The 15501-nt window shown below is 41.0% G+C and overlaps 1 protein-coding gene across 1 annotated transcript; it reads left to right on the top strand.

The window, feature by feature from the left end:
- Window positions 1-358: 358 nt before the first annotated feature.
- Window positions 359-15247, top strand: LOC8038823. Its single transcript, XM_040215183.2, has 5 exons — window positions 359-472; window positions 3103-3257; window positions 6216-6289; window positions 11212-11289; window positions 15117-15247. The coding sequence occupies exons 1-5, from the start codon at window positions 359-361 to the stop codon at window positions 15245-15247; spliced, it is 552 nt and encodes a 183-aa protein (XP_040071117.2).
- Window positions 15248-15501: the final 254 nt, after the last annotated feature.

Raw genomic sequence — 15501 nt, 5'->3', positions numbered from 1 at the left:
ACGAGCCTGGGTCTCATCTTCCCGTCTCCGTCGTCCTCTTCGTTTTTTCCGTATATCCAACTGTTGCCTTGGACTTCTTTGTCTTCCAGCTATTTCCATCTTCCCCACGGTCACTTCGTCTTCTTCCTCGTCCTTTGCTCAGCCCACAATGTTGCTCAGTCCAACTCACAGTTTTCACGCGCGTCGTTTTCCTCATCGTTGGTTCTCCCACATCATCACACGTGTGTACGTCACTGCGAAACCCTTACAGCTGCGTATCTCCCGAAAACCAGTTGTGTGCCGGCATACTTTTTGTTATATAAAACGCAGAGTAAACAACGACGGACCCAGTCTCGGCAGCCCAGGCTGAAGCGCAGACATGTACCGCTCGTTTCTTGGCGTTGCTTTGCTCTCAATACTGCAGGCTTCGGATGTTAGCTCCTCTATTCCATATTTGAATCCAGATTTTCAAATGTATCAGGACCCGGGAAAGGTATGATGACTATTTTCGAGTGTGTAGGCATTCGTGTTTGTTAAAACTCTATACAGTTAATCTGTTGAAATGAAATCTCGCCAAGGTATGGGACGGATTAGTTTGCATTCTCAAGGGTTCGTGGTGTGTGCTGTAGCGCGATGCTCTCGGCACAGTGATAACTCGTATTGTCTTAATAGCATGTGGGAATGGCATGCACGAGCATTAATGCTTTCTCACGGGCACGGTGGATGTCAATGGAAAACATGACTGAACTCTTTAATTTTTAGGCACTTAGACTACGTGATAATTGGAGTTTGATAAATACCGCCTTTCTGTACGCTAAGCTGATTATAGAAAAAAAATCATTTAAAGGCAATTTACTTATTTTTCAATAAATCGGCCCCCTCTTTTTCTTTTTTTTTTGCTTATTTGCGTTTCGTAAATACTTGTTAGAATTTGTTAGTATGCAAAATTTGTTTTGCGTTATTTTCATTTAGTTGCTTGCTATATTTCCTTTCCTGTTACATACATTTGGAATTTGTATATCGCAGTTAGAGGTAGATACAGTTTTTGTTTCGCTTAATTTGGTCTTCGTATATAAATGCTTATTTTTTCAATGTTGTGTGTATGGCATTGTTGTACTTCTTCTGCTTTGAATGATACGGGTAAAAGTTATAGTTATGAGATTTTGTAATATTTTATTATATGTTATTCAATTATTCAGTCTATCTTTCTTTTATACACATAGTTAACTTTTGCATTTTTCATGGTTGCCTGCCGACAAACTTGAAAGGATTCCGAGACCACGTCCTCTGGCAGCTCTTTGTCTGCTGCTTTGTTGTCTTCAAGCCTATAAATAAAACGTATCGCTTGCTTGATGTCCTGAGAATATCACAGTCTGTTATACATGCTTAATTTTTATTGTGGCGAGAAAAAAAAAGATTTGAATTGTTATTTTTTATTGTAGAAGTCTCATTGATATCGTTAAAATTACATCATTACGCCTTAGTAAGCAAGGCAGTTGTCTATGAGACATGCCATTGTCAGCGTAGATGGAGATTCGAAGCTACTTTAGCTCCTCCGAGTTAAAAACGAATCGATGAGCGGAGCTCCTTTTCGCGCTTTTTTCTTAAATTTATTATCGTTGAGAAATACACATCAAGTACCACTTAACAATATACGACACAGAAAAAGTGCTTGACTCTCACTTCCCGTCTACCGTACCGGTAGCTACAGAGCGTGGCACAGTTTGCATAAAGAGGCGGTTGCCGGCTTTCCCGTATTGTTTATTATAACAAAAATGTCGTCATTCCAACTACTACAGCCAGTTGTAGAATAAGATCAGCTTAAGAAGCTCCGTCTCTAGCTCGCACTGAAAGCCTTACATCTTTGTTGGACTGAGCGTGTTCACACGGAACAGCAATGGTTTCGAAAGGTAAGACGCTCGCGTTGGAAGCGTAGCTTCTACTGAGTTACATTGGAAGAGACTGCGTGTTTTAAAGGAACGTTTCGTGTTCGAGTTTTAACGGAAGCGGGACCCACCTGCAGAGTCCAAAGCGCAATTCACTAGGTCTTTTCTATTTATGATTGGTTTTGCGATGATATATTAAGTATAGAAGCATGACAAACAACATTTTGCTCCGCTTTTGACGCCGTCTGTTTGGTCCCATCAGCTCGTAGCGTCGGCTGCGTCTCGACTTAAGGTGGAACGAAGTATGGTTCAACTTTGCTTAGTCTGGCTAGTTCCGCTAGCTTGATACCTTTCGCTGAATGAATCGCGTATTGTCTTTTCTTGATTCCAGCGGCGGGCAACCATTTACGAGAAAAGTGCGTCGTTGTGTTTGAACGTTTACGCGCGGTATCGTGTAAACGTAGAGTTATTGATGACGAAGGATATTTGCACGACATTTTAAGATGAATGTCAAATGCGAATATCTGCCACTGTGTTCAGCAAACTAAACTTAATCATCAACAAAAAAATTGCCAAATTTTGAAGAAAAAATGGGGTATGTTTCTGGGGAGCTTCTGTGCAGACTGCGTTGAAATGCGCGCATTTCTTGACTTTTACGATGGAAGGCTTACGTGCTTCTCTATCCTTAGAAAAGAGTCGTTCCCCTTGCCTCTAAGACTTTTAGGAAAACGAGCACGGTCATATTTAGCAAGTTGCTGCTATTGTTAAGCGATATTCTTTTTAGTCCTCCCCTTGCCCCTTCGAGGCATTCCAATGTCTACGGCACGTCCAGTGAGCGCCTGGTTTGCTGACACACGCATGCACGCAATTAGGAGAGGGTGACGGCAGTATACATTGCCTTCCGCTCCGGCGCATGCATATGGATGTTCAGATATAAAATCTCACTGAGACCTCATAGTAATTGGAGCAGGATAGCGATTTCCGTCCAAATTAGTTAATTGGATGAGGTAGGTGAGAACTGATTATTGATTTTCCCCATTCGTCACGGTGCAGTATACATTGCAGAGATTCTCTGAGCGAGTTTCGGTCGAAACCTAGTGCACAAAGCTGTGAAGCGTTCCTTATATAACCTTTGCTTTACTACAATTTAACATTCTGATGTAAAAGTGCATTGATGATTGTTGAAAGTTGCAGTTGTCAATTATTTTTTTCCTTCTTTTTCAAACACACACTACAGTGCTTGCCGCTCCAAGAGAAATGGTACACCTTATACAGGAACTACGAGTCCGACCCTGCGTTTGGTGGAACTGATCCATGCATCGAATTCACTTGTCTGGGTCCGGCAGTGGACGGTGCCTTCCCTTTTACAGTTCGATACGGAGACAGTTCGGCGTGAGTAGATTAAGGAAAAGTAAAATAATATATTGCGTGAAACCAGAAAGAAAGCTATACGCCGTATTGGTTTAGATGTTTCGTATTATCTGCATGTACTAGAGATTCATCAGCCCTTACCAGGACTGATTTATGCAGATGACATTGTTCTAGCGGCTAGAATTGACAAAGATTAATAAATATCTGTTGAACAGAAGCGAATATAGTATCTCTACAATTTGGTAGTGCCAAATTGGGAAGGATGGTTTGTAACGACGACGATGCCGAAGTTATAAATGCACAAGAATTCACGTTTAAGAAATCGACCTGTTGCAAAACGTACAGTGCCACGACCGCAAGAAATTTTGGGAACCCTCGGTACAGATCACGCGCTTTCTCGCTGCGCCTCCGCGACTGCACGCGCGTCCCGGCAGCTACCGTCAGCAGCCGTTGCAGCCATCCGCCATCCTACCCATCCGTCGAGTCATACGTCGTTGGCGGCGTACCGTATATGTGGCAGCGTAAGCGCATCGCGACAGGTGAACTTCTTTGGATACGTTATTTGTCGTAAGTTACCTTCACGTATTGAAGTGTCAACAAAAAACTTATTTTGCACCGCAACCGTGGCAGGTTTCGACCAGGTACGACAAAGCGTTGCTCCAGCAGACGACAGAGCCTGTACAAAGGAGAGGGATGAGAAAAGGGCAGCCGTTGGATCTTCGCTCGTCCGACTCGGCTCTCGGCTGCTCAAACGTTGTTGGCGTTGTAACCTGCGCCTGCTCGCGTATGCCACGTGGTAGCGAGAGGAGAAACGGTGGGAAGAGCGTACCAAGGACTCCCATTATTCGTCGCGCGGAGCGCGCGCGGGCATTTGGGATTTTTGAATAGGGTCTAATGACAAAGTTTAAGAGCTTCTGTATAAAGCATAAAAAGTGAAAACCTGGATAAGGCCAAATGAGAGCGTTTGCAATGAAGAAGGGTGCAATGTAGAGCAACGGTAGCTCTGAAGTGCTAAGAAAGATCTGGATAAGACCATGGTACGTGACTGTTAAAAATGCATTCTTGTACATGAAACTAGAATTCTAGACATTGTTACAAATTAGGCAGCGCACAGTAGATCGGCCAGGTCAGGAAAGACATTGGTAAACTCTGTCAGAATCTTGATGTAGGGAACTATTTTAAATTGAGATCGTTTGATCACGGAGACGCTAGCAGTAAGGTAATATTTAAGGATTGGCTGCGGAAAAGGAATTTGCGGTTGTGAGCACGACGACTTTTCAATTACCTCGAGGAGTGACGACACAAATGAAAAAAGATAACTATAGACCAAATGGCCAAATTTTGGGGAGATTAGGGCTACATATCGAATAATATTGGTGGAGAAGCGAGTTAAAGGCAGCGGACAAACATATGTCGATAGAATGTGACCAGACAGAATCAGCCCTGGAGATGCATATGGAACTGAACTATATATGCATTGCTCGACAAACTGCCCATGCAAATATTTTTATACGTTGTTACAATAATTCGCAGAAAAGTTTAATCTTGTTATTATTAATTCAATACATGATTGTAATGGGCACCTCATAAATACAGTAATGCTCCAACGACCCGGCACAAATATGATATAGAAATGTGTAACCAAAACGGTGTTACTTCTTGGCTTTTCTACAAATATATGCAAAATATCCTAATTTTTGTAGCATTAAAATCATCAGTGAAATTAGGAGAAAAGGAAAAATATTTTTTAGGTTTGTACAATGTTCTAAGCTACCAAATTATAATTTTAAACCAAATCATGCTTACTGAAAATAGGTTGAAGAATAAAAATCAAGATGCTCGAATCTTGTTTTAGGTCGTTACTTTAATTGTGGTTTATATTACTCTTTTTGTACTACGATCATTTCAATTAAATAATTCCCGCATAAATAATTCTTAAAATACTTTTTTGTATACCATTAGTTTATCCCTTCGTGCTATCTAGGCACACTTGTCTTGTATTTAAATTAAAAAATGCTCGAGCACAGAAGATTTCAATCAGGTATAAACGAACAACTCCTATGAGCGAATCAGAGCATATAGAGTGTTTTCTACGCTCCACTTAGGTTGCAAGCTACGTAAGGTAGCTAGTGCAGGTAAATGAAAAGGCAAGAAAAAAGATATATCTAATGTCCTATTCTAATCAAATCTCAACGCGACATGAAGAAAAAAAGACAGATTTTTCAATCACTTAAAAATAAGCTTCTTTTCTTCAACTATGGCAAGGTTGCATACAATAAAATATCGTTAGTTTCTGGCTAAACGAGTCTAAACGTACAGTAATCCTATCTCCTGTATTGTCTTCAGTAATCAAACGGACGGATAAATCAATCGATCAAACATGACGAATCAACGGTAATCCGTCATGTATAAAACACATTTAAAGAATGATTTATTCCTGGCTACAGTGATTTAAATGAAATTGATCAGATTTACATTTTAAAAATTTGATTTATTCAAATTCTTAAAAAAAAGTCAATTTTTTTCTTCATCCTGCATGAAATGCAGTGAATTAACACGTTTTCTAATCGGTGTCTCATTGATTGGAAGTTGCCTTAAAGTGGCAAAATTCAGATCTGAAAATAGTAAGATACCTTTGGTTCCTTCTAAACATGTCAAAGTAGCGCCACACAACTTTTTTTTTTGTTGAAAATTATACAACAAGAAAAATGTAGCAAATTTTAATTGGACTCCGCCGTTGTTTGAGAACTAGGATGGTGACAATATACTTGTTATTACGAATAATATATATTTTAACGAGGTACGTTGTCTAGATAATATGAATGCATATACATCTGAAAAATGAAAGTGATCAAAACACAGATTTTTACATTTCGCTCTCGGTAAATCGGAAAAGTTCAAAAAGGATGTTTTACGAATATCTGGCTCATAAACAAAAGGAGGATAGGCCAATTACGATTGTTGATTTTTTCTCTTCAGCAATTTGACGCTGACCCTATCGGCATCTGAAGGATACACGACACAAAACCTTTTGTACTTTCAACCAATTGGACGTAAGTTGTTTGTTCATCATATCTAATGCTTGTCTTCTTCCAGTCGGGATACTTCAGATGCGACCATACATAATCAAAGGCAGCGGAGACCAAGAAAAAGCCAAAAGGCTCGAAAACTTCTCGTGAATTAAGCGGAATAGGAATGTCATCCTTCGACAGTCCGCGAAATCAACGTATCACTAATGTAAATACAAAGTTAGTATATAACGCAACGCCTGACTCGTAACAGGGAGTGTCCCGGACGAGGAACATCGCAACGAGACAAACCGAGATGAGAACAAATGTCCATGCCCCCGTTGTTCCACCGTAGGTAGCAGCCCTCAAAATTCGACTGCCACCATTCTCGCCAGAAGATACAGAGGTATGGTTTGCTCAGTTGGAATCGCAGTTCATATTAAAACGAGTCAGCGACCGGAACACCACATTTTATCATGTGGTGAACGCACTTTCATCCACAAATGCAGCTGAGGTCCGCGATATCATCATCGCGCCTCCTCCAGTGACCCCTTACGATGTCCTTAAGGACGAGCTCGTCCGCCGTACAGGACCCTCGGAGCAACAATGACTTCGGCGGCTGCTTACTGCCTTGGAGGTAGGAGATAAAACACCATCACAGCTTCTTCGCCGGATGAGACAGCTGCTCGCTAACGCCACAATCGACGATGCAATATTCCGTCACCTGTTCCTCCATCGCCTTACAAATATGTCCGCATAATATTTGCATAATATATTATGCGGATATCACTTGTCGATTATATTTGCCTATAAGCGACAAGTGACAAAACCAGGAAAAGATATCTGCTAATTCTTGCACCAGCATTCAACGATGCGTAGACGAGCTCACGTAAATGGTCGCTGCCCTTCGACATTCGCGCTCCCCTTTCCGACGGACAAGTCGCTACCCGACTCGGTGGTTTTGTCAGTGTCACAGCTCTTCGACACAACAGTGCTGGTTTCATATCCCCTTCGGCGCTGACACACGGAATCGTACCTGTCATAAGAAGGGAAACAATCCAGCCAGTTGCTAGGGCCGGCGAGTGATACTGGCCAGTTGCACAGTCATCCCTGTATCTTATTTTTTACTGATAACAACTCAATATCACGTTTTCTGGCCGACACTGGTGAAGAAGCGCTTGTGGTACCATCATCGCCTCAAGACCGCAGTAACCGACAACCTTCAAAGCAAAAGGCCGCAAACGGCACCACCACCCCTGCATGGGGGCTGCGAACCATCACCACCGACCTCGGATTGCGTCGCATCGTCTGTTCGGTATTCATCGTTGCAGACACGCAATACCCCATTCTGGGAGGAGACGTTCTGCAGAAATTCAACCTCCCAGTCGATGTGCGAGGCTGCCGTTTTTTTGATGGCACAACACATCTGGCAGTACCTGGAGTTCAAACGAAACTGCAGTGATAAGACTCGCTCCTCTCTTCTCTGCTTCTGAATCTCCTTACGCCAAAGTTCTCCAAAAGTTTCTATCCCTGGTTCGTCCCTGTACCTTTACCCCTCACTTGCAAAATAACATCCATCATCAGATCGAAAAAACCGGCCCTCCAGTTCGCACTCAACCCTGGAGACTCCCTCCCGACATGTACTGTAGTATCAAGCAGACTTTTGAATACATGCCGGAGCTGGGAATCATCCGTTCTTCATCCAGCCCGTGGGCATGACCGCCCCACATGGTGGCAAAATCAATACCAGGTGACTAGCGTCCTTGCGGGGACTATATAGCTCTCAATCAAGTCATCGTACCCGACGGATACCCAGTGCCCCAAACGCACGACGCAACAGCAGTTATCGACGGAGAGTAAATTTTTTGCACCATCGACCATGTTCGTGCTTACATATCATACTCTCATGGCTCCTCAGGACATTCTCAAGACAGCAATAACAACACCGTTTGGCCTCTTAAAATTTTTTCAAAGGCCTTTTGGCCTGAGAAACGCTGCGCAGACATTTAAACTATTTTTCGACTAAGTCCTAAGAGAAGACGTTTCGTATATGCCTACAAAGGCGACATTCTCGTCGAAAGTAGCACCGAGCAAGAATACCAAGACCACTTACAATGTCACTTCAAGAAATGGGAGGAGCACGGCTTAATGATCGACCCGGAAATGCCCCCTCAGGAGTGTCCAGCGTTTCTTCCTAGGCCACCAAATCGATTGTTACAGCATCCGTCCACTCTCTTCAATAGTAAAAGCTTTCAAAGAGTACCCCCAGCCCTAAACAGCGCGTGACCTACTGGTTTTCCTAGGAATTGTGAATTTGTATCGCCTTTTTGTGGCTAGATTCACGAAGCCTCTCCAGCCTCTTCATGAAATATTACCACCCCAAAAAACAGCACCATTAAACTGTAAAGATACCGCAAATAAAGTGTTCGGAAGCATCAAACAACACATTGCACGTGTTACCTTGTTTCATCATCCAAAACCAAGAGCACCAAAATGTCTCGTCACCGACGCCTCCGACATTGCCCTTTGAACGGTACTAAAGCAGTTCTACAGGGTGCATGGCAACCGTTGCTTTCCTTGTCTCGCAAGTTAACCATTACGGAACGACGGTACAGCACTTTCGGTCGTGAGTTCCTTGCTGTTTACTCTGATATTGTCATTTCCGTTATGTTCTTGAAGCTAGACAATTTCACATCTTTACGAATCACAAGCCATTGGCCGGTGCCATACTGTCTAACAGGCCAGACAGTAGAACTCACTCTCCTCGAGAACTGCGACAAATATGATTATTTTCTGAGTACACAGCATATTTTTGGCACATAAAGGGGATTGAAAACATTGTTGCTGAACCTTGTCTTGGGCCGTTATCACCCAAATATCAGATAATCCAAACCCTGTACCTGCTATTTTTAAGACACATAAACATAATAACGCAGGAATGACCAGGCTCAGAACTACACCAGGTGCATTAATTCTTCGAGAGATTTCACTACATGGACTTTCCTACCCCTTGGTGTGTGCCAGCATGGTGCCCCTCGACCCTCCGTTCCAATCGTCTTACGACGACGAGTCTTTCACTACTTCCATGCTCTGTCACTTCCCAGTATCCGTGCGTCACAGAACCTAATAACCGCGCTTTACGTTTGGCCTAGCATAAACGTTCGTGTTCGAAATGGGGCTCGCAGTGGCCTTCGTTGCCAACGTGCAAAATTTCACTTGGAAACGCATACTGCACGAGGTATTTTTCCTATTCCGAGTACACGTTTCGATAATGTGCGCCTAGACATAGTCGGCGCACTGCCAGAATCACAAAGCAAAAATATATGTACTAACTGTCATTGACCTTTTCACCAGATGGCCAGAAACACACCCCATTAGCAGCATTGCAGCTCAAGCAGTCGCTCAAGGATTTATGCAAATATAATTTCACGGTTTGGCGTGCCGGCCTCTCTCACCACAGCGCGTGGTCGGCGATTTGAGTCTGCACTTTTCAGCGAATTCACCTCTCGTCTTTGTACCAGTCGACTAAGAACGACGGCTTACCATCCACAAGCCAACAGTCTTGTTGAAAGATTTCGTCGCCGGCTAAAAGCTTCAATCATGGCGCTTCAAGATTGCTCTTATTGTACAGAATCGCTACCGCAAGTACTTCTGGCCCTACGAACGGCATTCAAAGAACTTTCATGCACTCCTGGAGAGCTGGGATACGGAATGTCCCTCCGTCTTACGTAATGCTTTTTCACTCCTAAGAACCCAGAGGTTCCTCTGGACCCAACCAACTATGCTCATCGGCTCAAAGACACCATGTCGAAACAGCGACCAACATCCCCACACCGGCGATCGCCACTGCCAATTTTCATTAGTTAGATTTTTACCAAGGCAAGTCACGTTTTTTAAGATAGGATATTGTTTGACGGAGCCTTCAAACACCTTGTAATGGACCGTAGTTAATAACGAAGAGGACTCTAAAATACTTTCCAAGAGCTGGTCAACGGCAAGCAACAAACCATATCGATTGACAGGTTCAAGCCTGCCCTCATAAAGTCCACACAACTGTCCACAACTCCTATCACTCGATTTCACAGAAACTCTACTTGACGCAAGGTTCACTTTTGTTCTTCCACAAATGTCCTACAGACTGGAGAAGTAGTTTGGCGACCACATATAAGCTAAGGCAGTGGAGGAAGAAGAAAGCACCAAACGGCTGGATCACTTCTCCTGTAGTCTGCAAGGCAGCCATGTCATAAATCGACAGTCCGTTTAATCAACGTGTAAATAATAGTATATATGCAAACGCACGACTCGTTATACCTGTTTATTCTTCGAAGTTCGACACCACCAATCCCCGTCTTGTACGTCATACCGGTTTGTCCACGTTGAATGACTACATAGTAATGTACTATAGAGGCCCCAAGTTCGTCGTCCTACTAGACTGGATAAAGTGCCCGTCTTAAGTGAATTTCCCAGCGGTAATATTAAGAAAAAGTAAGTTTACCCTCCTTTAGCCATAGTGCATCACATATGCTCATTGCTGGTCACTAGAAAACAGAGGATATTTTCACGGACACCCGCACATAATATTAGCGATATCAGTTGGCCTGGTTTGTTTAATAACTGCATTCTTTGTATTTAATATATTGCCTTTCAACATGTCGAATAGTAAGGGAGAGGGCTTTAACGTTTCAGCTATATTCCTAATTTGAAGCAGACGTTTTTAAGAACTGGCAAGCGCGTCAAGTCAGCATTGCGTAGTGCATAGGCTGACAGTTCATGTTGGGCTGCCGTAATGAAAAAGCATTAGACGGAATCGCCTACCGATGTCCCAAGAGAAAAACTTGATTTTAACAATCTTTGTTTTTAGTGTCGTCCCTTCCCTCAGGAGCTTTATTGAAAATATTTCCCCGCGTGTTTGAGTCCGTATATGTTAGAGGGACTTCACAATATTAACAAACCGACCGATCTTACAGAAAAGGAGTCAATGTTGCTGACCGCCTCTTACGTTGACTGCATGACCTGCGTTGTATTCAGAAGCACATACCTAAACGGTAAGTTTCATGTCGCTTCAACTACTCATCGTGCTATTCGCTAAATACGAAAGCCGTTAAGGCGTGACATTGCAACGACTGTTTGGGTTACAGTTCGCATGCAGGAAACCGCTGATATTGTATTGAACTTATATTTAGATACATTGTCAAGGCTCTATAAACGTCCCTTCTCATATAAATAAATCCAAATATGAATAACGACTCTTAAACATTGAATAACTTTCCATTTATTCAAAACAATTTGTAGTAAAGGTGCACTATGAATCCGTTCTATAAAGACCCGAAACCGAATAATTTAGAAAATTTAAGTCGCACCAAAATTTTTTAATTAAAGAGCTGATAAACGCCCCAAAAAGTCACTACTCTTCCCTTTCTTCTCCTGCAAATGGTCGAACAGACGTGATCTGGAAACAAGAAGCTTCACTACTTAAAACCGCTTTTGTGTCAAATTGCATCGAAACGTTGCAGCGTAAAGATGTTAATTTAACCCGCAGTGAGAGGTCCGAGGTGCTCAATCAATATATTTCGTAAATAAAGGTGGTGAAGCCAATAGTACTGAATCGTACATATATATTTACCGGAGAAAAAGTTGTTCTATTTTTAAACCTAATCGCTTTTTCGGAAGTCGCCATTGTGATTATGCGCCCGAAACATAGCGCTATGCTGACGGAATGCAAATTCGCCCAACTAAAGATGGTGTTTACTTAATTGCCCCCATGTTAGCGTATGTTGTTAATTTTTTTCTTGACACTTGTGTATTCCGCAAAAGGATTTAAATAGACAAAGTATCTGTACAATACAAAGAGCTGACAGAAATGTGTTATGTCATTTTATACCTATTTCTATCTCGCCTGCTTTCTTAAAGCTTTGGAAAAATAATTTACAATCGATTAATAGACTGTTCGTATAAATTATGTGTTTACCTTCGTAGCCAGTTAGGGTTTCGAAAATACCTATATTCAACTGAAAGAGCGGTACTTAACCAAAATTTATTTAAAATAAAAACATTAAAACAAACATTTATTCCTTGGGATGTCCTTGGACTTGAGCAATGCACTTGACTGTCTTAGAAATGAGGTCTCACTAATAACAATTGATATGTGTGGAATTCGGGGACTTGTTAATTTTACAGGCGTACCTATAATATCGCCAACAATATAGTATACACCAACGTTACTAAAACACTCAGTTGGGAAAATCGCCGTCGAAACATGGGCCGCTGGCGTCCACCGAGACCGAGCTAAATGCGACAACAACGTCACTCTTTATCATTTGTCTGTACTGTGGTCACCTCGAGCTTTTTGAAAGCCTGTTTTTGCGTAAAAACAAACGGAAAAGACTCTTTTTGCATGAAATTTATTGGAGTTTAGTACCAAATGATGGGCGCGTGATGCTTTTATCATCTTTAGTTCGCAAGGTTTTGCGGAACAATTAATATTGTTTTTATAAACCATGCCTCAGCGGGCCTTTCAGGTAGCACGTCCCGCCCTAGGTGCATTTTAACTTCAGTACCTCAACGCGGTGCGACCGCTAGGGAGACGGGGTGGCACCCCTGTAACCTCTACCGCTGTATCTGTTATTAAAGCCAAAATAATAGTCACGTGCAGTTCCTCGAGTGGCCGCTGCGGGAGAAATGGTGGCGTTGTGTTCGTCATTAGCTCGGTGCTCGGAGACAGTTTGGGGCCACTGTTTCAAAGCTGTCTCTATGGGAGTTTCCCAACTGAGTGTTTTAGTAACGTTGGTATACACGAATAATTAATCTTCCCCAATTATGCTTATTACATCATGTTTTTCGCAAAATACCATATTAGGACCACTTTTGATTAATTTTTACCTCAGTGATATTATTAACTAACATAAATGAGCATTCTAAATCTGTGATCTACGTGGATGATACATGAAATGGTTCTCTTGCGAAACAGTGACAAAATAATCGATATAGCTAATTTGATTTTATAAAATATAAAAAGCTGAGACAATATCAACTCATTAAACATTTATATTGATAAAACCAAAGTTGTAATTTTTCTTTCGAAAAATGAGCATGTGTCTAAATTTATCAGCTTCGGCTCAACACAAGTCGAAGCCTTTAACTCTAAAAAAGTATCGTGAAAAAAAAAAAAAAAAAAAACTCACGCGAGTTTGTGAATGACATTTATAGTAACCCCGAAACAAAGGAATAAAAAAATAATTAAAAATACAGACAGAAGAACGAAGTCTCCAACACAGAATTGGTGTTTAATCAACAAAAAATCGCCTTATATACCCACGCGTTCGTACCAGCTTCATAGTTTGAGCGAGAAGGTGCTTTTCAACATTTGAATGATTTATGGACGTTTATATGAGGCTATTTTTTGTTGAGTAAACTCCAAAGCGGGGTTTGAGACTTCGTTGATCTGTCCGTTTTTCTTGTTATATTTTGGCTCCGGTTTACTATGGATATTAAATAACTTGGTGCATTTTTTCAGTGAATTATTTTAGTTAATTTATAGAAGAAAGTGACATTTTTATTATGCAAGGGAAAACAGAAGCATCATCGCACCATGCTCATGTTAAAATAAGAACACCGTGTAAAAAAAATACAGAAGGCAGAGTTTAAAATATTACATAATTATCTTATTAAACAATGGACCCCATATGAACTATGAACAATATTTCCCAATATTCCAAAAAGTGTGCAGGGCAATGCTGGTGAACAGCGATATACACTTTCAGTAAACCTAACTTACTTTACGTTGTATTCAAATATGTGCTATTATTATTTGTTTCACAATCTGGGTTACAGTTCATTTTCTTTGCGGATTCCTGTGCTTTACATGCGTAATATCATCTAGTTTCTGAGCAATTTTGTGAGCATCTTTTTTCGCTGTTTTTGTTTTTGTCATGGCGTTTGGCGAAACACTTTTTTTATGTCGAACTCTAAGGGACCAGTAAATGCTACATTGTTGCTTTACAAGTCATAATTTTATTTACATTTCACATATTCACCTTGTTTGCGGTACTTCAACCATTTGTAACCTTGGGAAACGTTTCTTGCCACATAAAAGATATTGAGAAGCACATGTAACCTACCACATGATTTCCATACCATTGCTGTATTTAAGAAATCTCGTATAATATTTATAAATGATAACAATAACGACTAGTTTTGAAAGTGAAAAACTCAGGGGTCTATGTTTTATGAAAAGCCTCTCGCCGCTGAGGGTAAACTAACCATATTTTGCCTTTCAGATGAAAAAAAAAAGGATAGTCACTCGTGGAACAAATTATAGTTCTTACATTTTAAATTTTACACTACCGCATTTATTTAGCAATATTTGTACCAATAGTATGGATATATATATACGTAAAATTTAAAGACTCAAGGTCATATTTTTGTATATAAATTTTACAAAGTATGCGATTTTTTTTAGCTTCTCTAGTTGTATGATTCTTGGTTTATTTACCCGAGTTTGTTCTAGTGTGCATGTTGTTTGCTATGTGAGTGCTTTCTACGCCTTCTTCTGACCGTTGAGGGGCCCGAAGACCCCCATCAGAACCAATGGAAATAAAGTCATAATTATTAATATTACTATATTTCTGCTTTTTTAGTATTATGAATATTGGTGGATATAGTGACAAATTAACGCATGAACTACGAGGGTCGTCAGTGATCTTATTACTTATGAATTGGTCATGTTTGACCAGTTCTGAAGAATTTAAGATTTATCTATAAAACTTGTTACTTAACAATCACGGTGTCTCGATATTTCAGAAGGCGTGTGGCTTGTATAAATATAAGAGCATAATGTACGTTAACGTGATATTCGTCATTATTTCACGTGCAGAGGGTGCCTGTTCTCTTATTGTTCCTGAAAGCGCACTGGGGAAAGAGCTCTCCTGTTGCGACTACCTGTTTGACCTACTGTGCGATGCAACTCCGAAGTTCACTATCTACGATGAGAGCTGCTCAAAGTAATACATCGACGAGCAGCAGGCATCTCATAGAAAAACAAAGCTTACAAAAAGAAAGAAAAAAAGAAAAAAAACGACGAGTGTTTTACTTAAAATTAATAAGTCTAAATGCTACGTTTTTTTTTTTATGTAATGTTTTACTAATAAATATTTTACCTTGATGTTCCAAGTTGGTCAGTTATTCGGTTTGTCTGAAAAAAAATCACGTGTAATCCTGCTTAATAAAGTATCTTTACTTAGCTGAAACATTGACGCCGA

Source organism: Ixodes scapularis, unplaced genomic scaffold (genome assembly GCF_016920785.2).
Source record: "Ixodes scapularis isolate PalLabHiFi unplaced genomic scaffold, ASM1692078v2 PGA_scaffold2__306_contigs__length_199485367, whole genome shotgun sequence".
Lineage (NCBI taxonomy): Eukaryota > Metazoa > Arthropoda > Arachnida > Ixodida > Ixodidae > Ixodes > Ixodes scapularis.
The sequence above is the reverse complement of the archived record's forward strand: the minus strand, read 5'-3'. Positions and strand labels throughout refer to the sequence as shown.

Excerpts from the sequence above, each read along its gene's own strand:
- LOC8038823 (XM_040215183.2), top strand. The coding sequence starts at position 359 with ATGTACCGCTCGTTTCTTGGCGTTGCTTTGCTCTCAATACTGCAGGCT. Across the intron at positions 3,258-6,215 it reads CGATACGGAGACAGTTCGGC|CAATTTGACGCTGACCCTAT; the intron begins GTGAGTAGATTA and ends TTTTCTCTTCAG. Across the intron at positions 11,290-15,116 it reads CAGAAGCACATACCTAAACG|AGGGTGCCTGTTCTCTTATT; the intron begins GTAAGTTTCATG and ends TTTCACGTGCAG.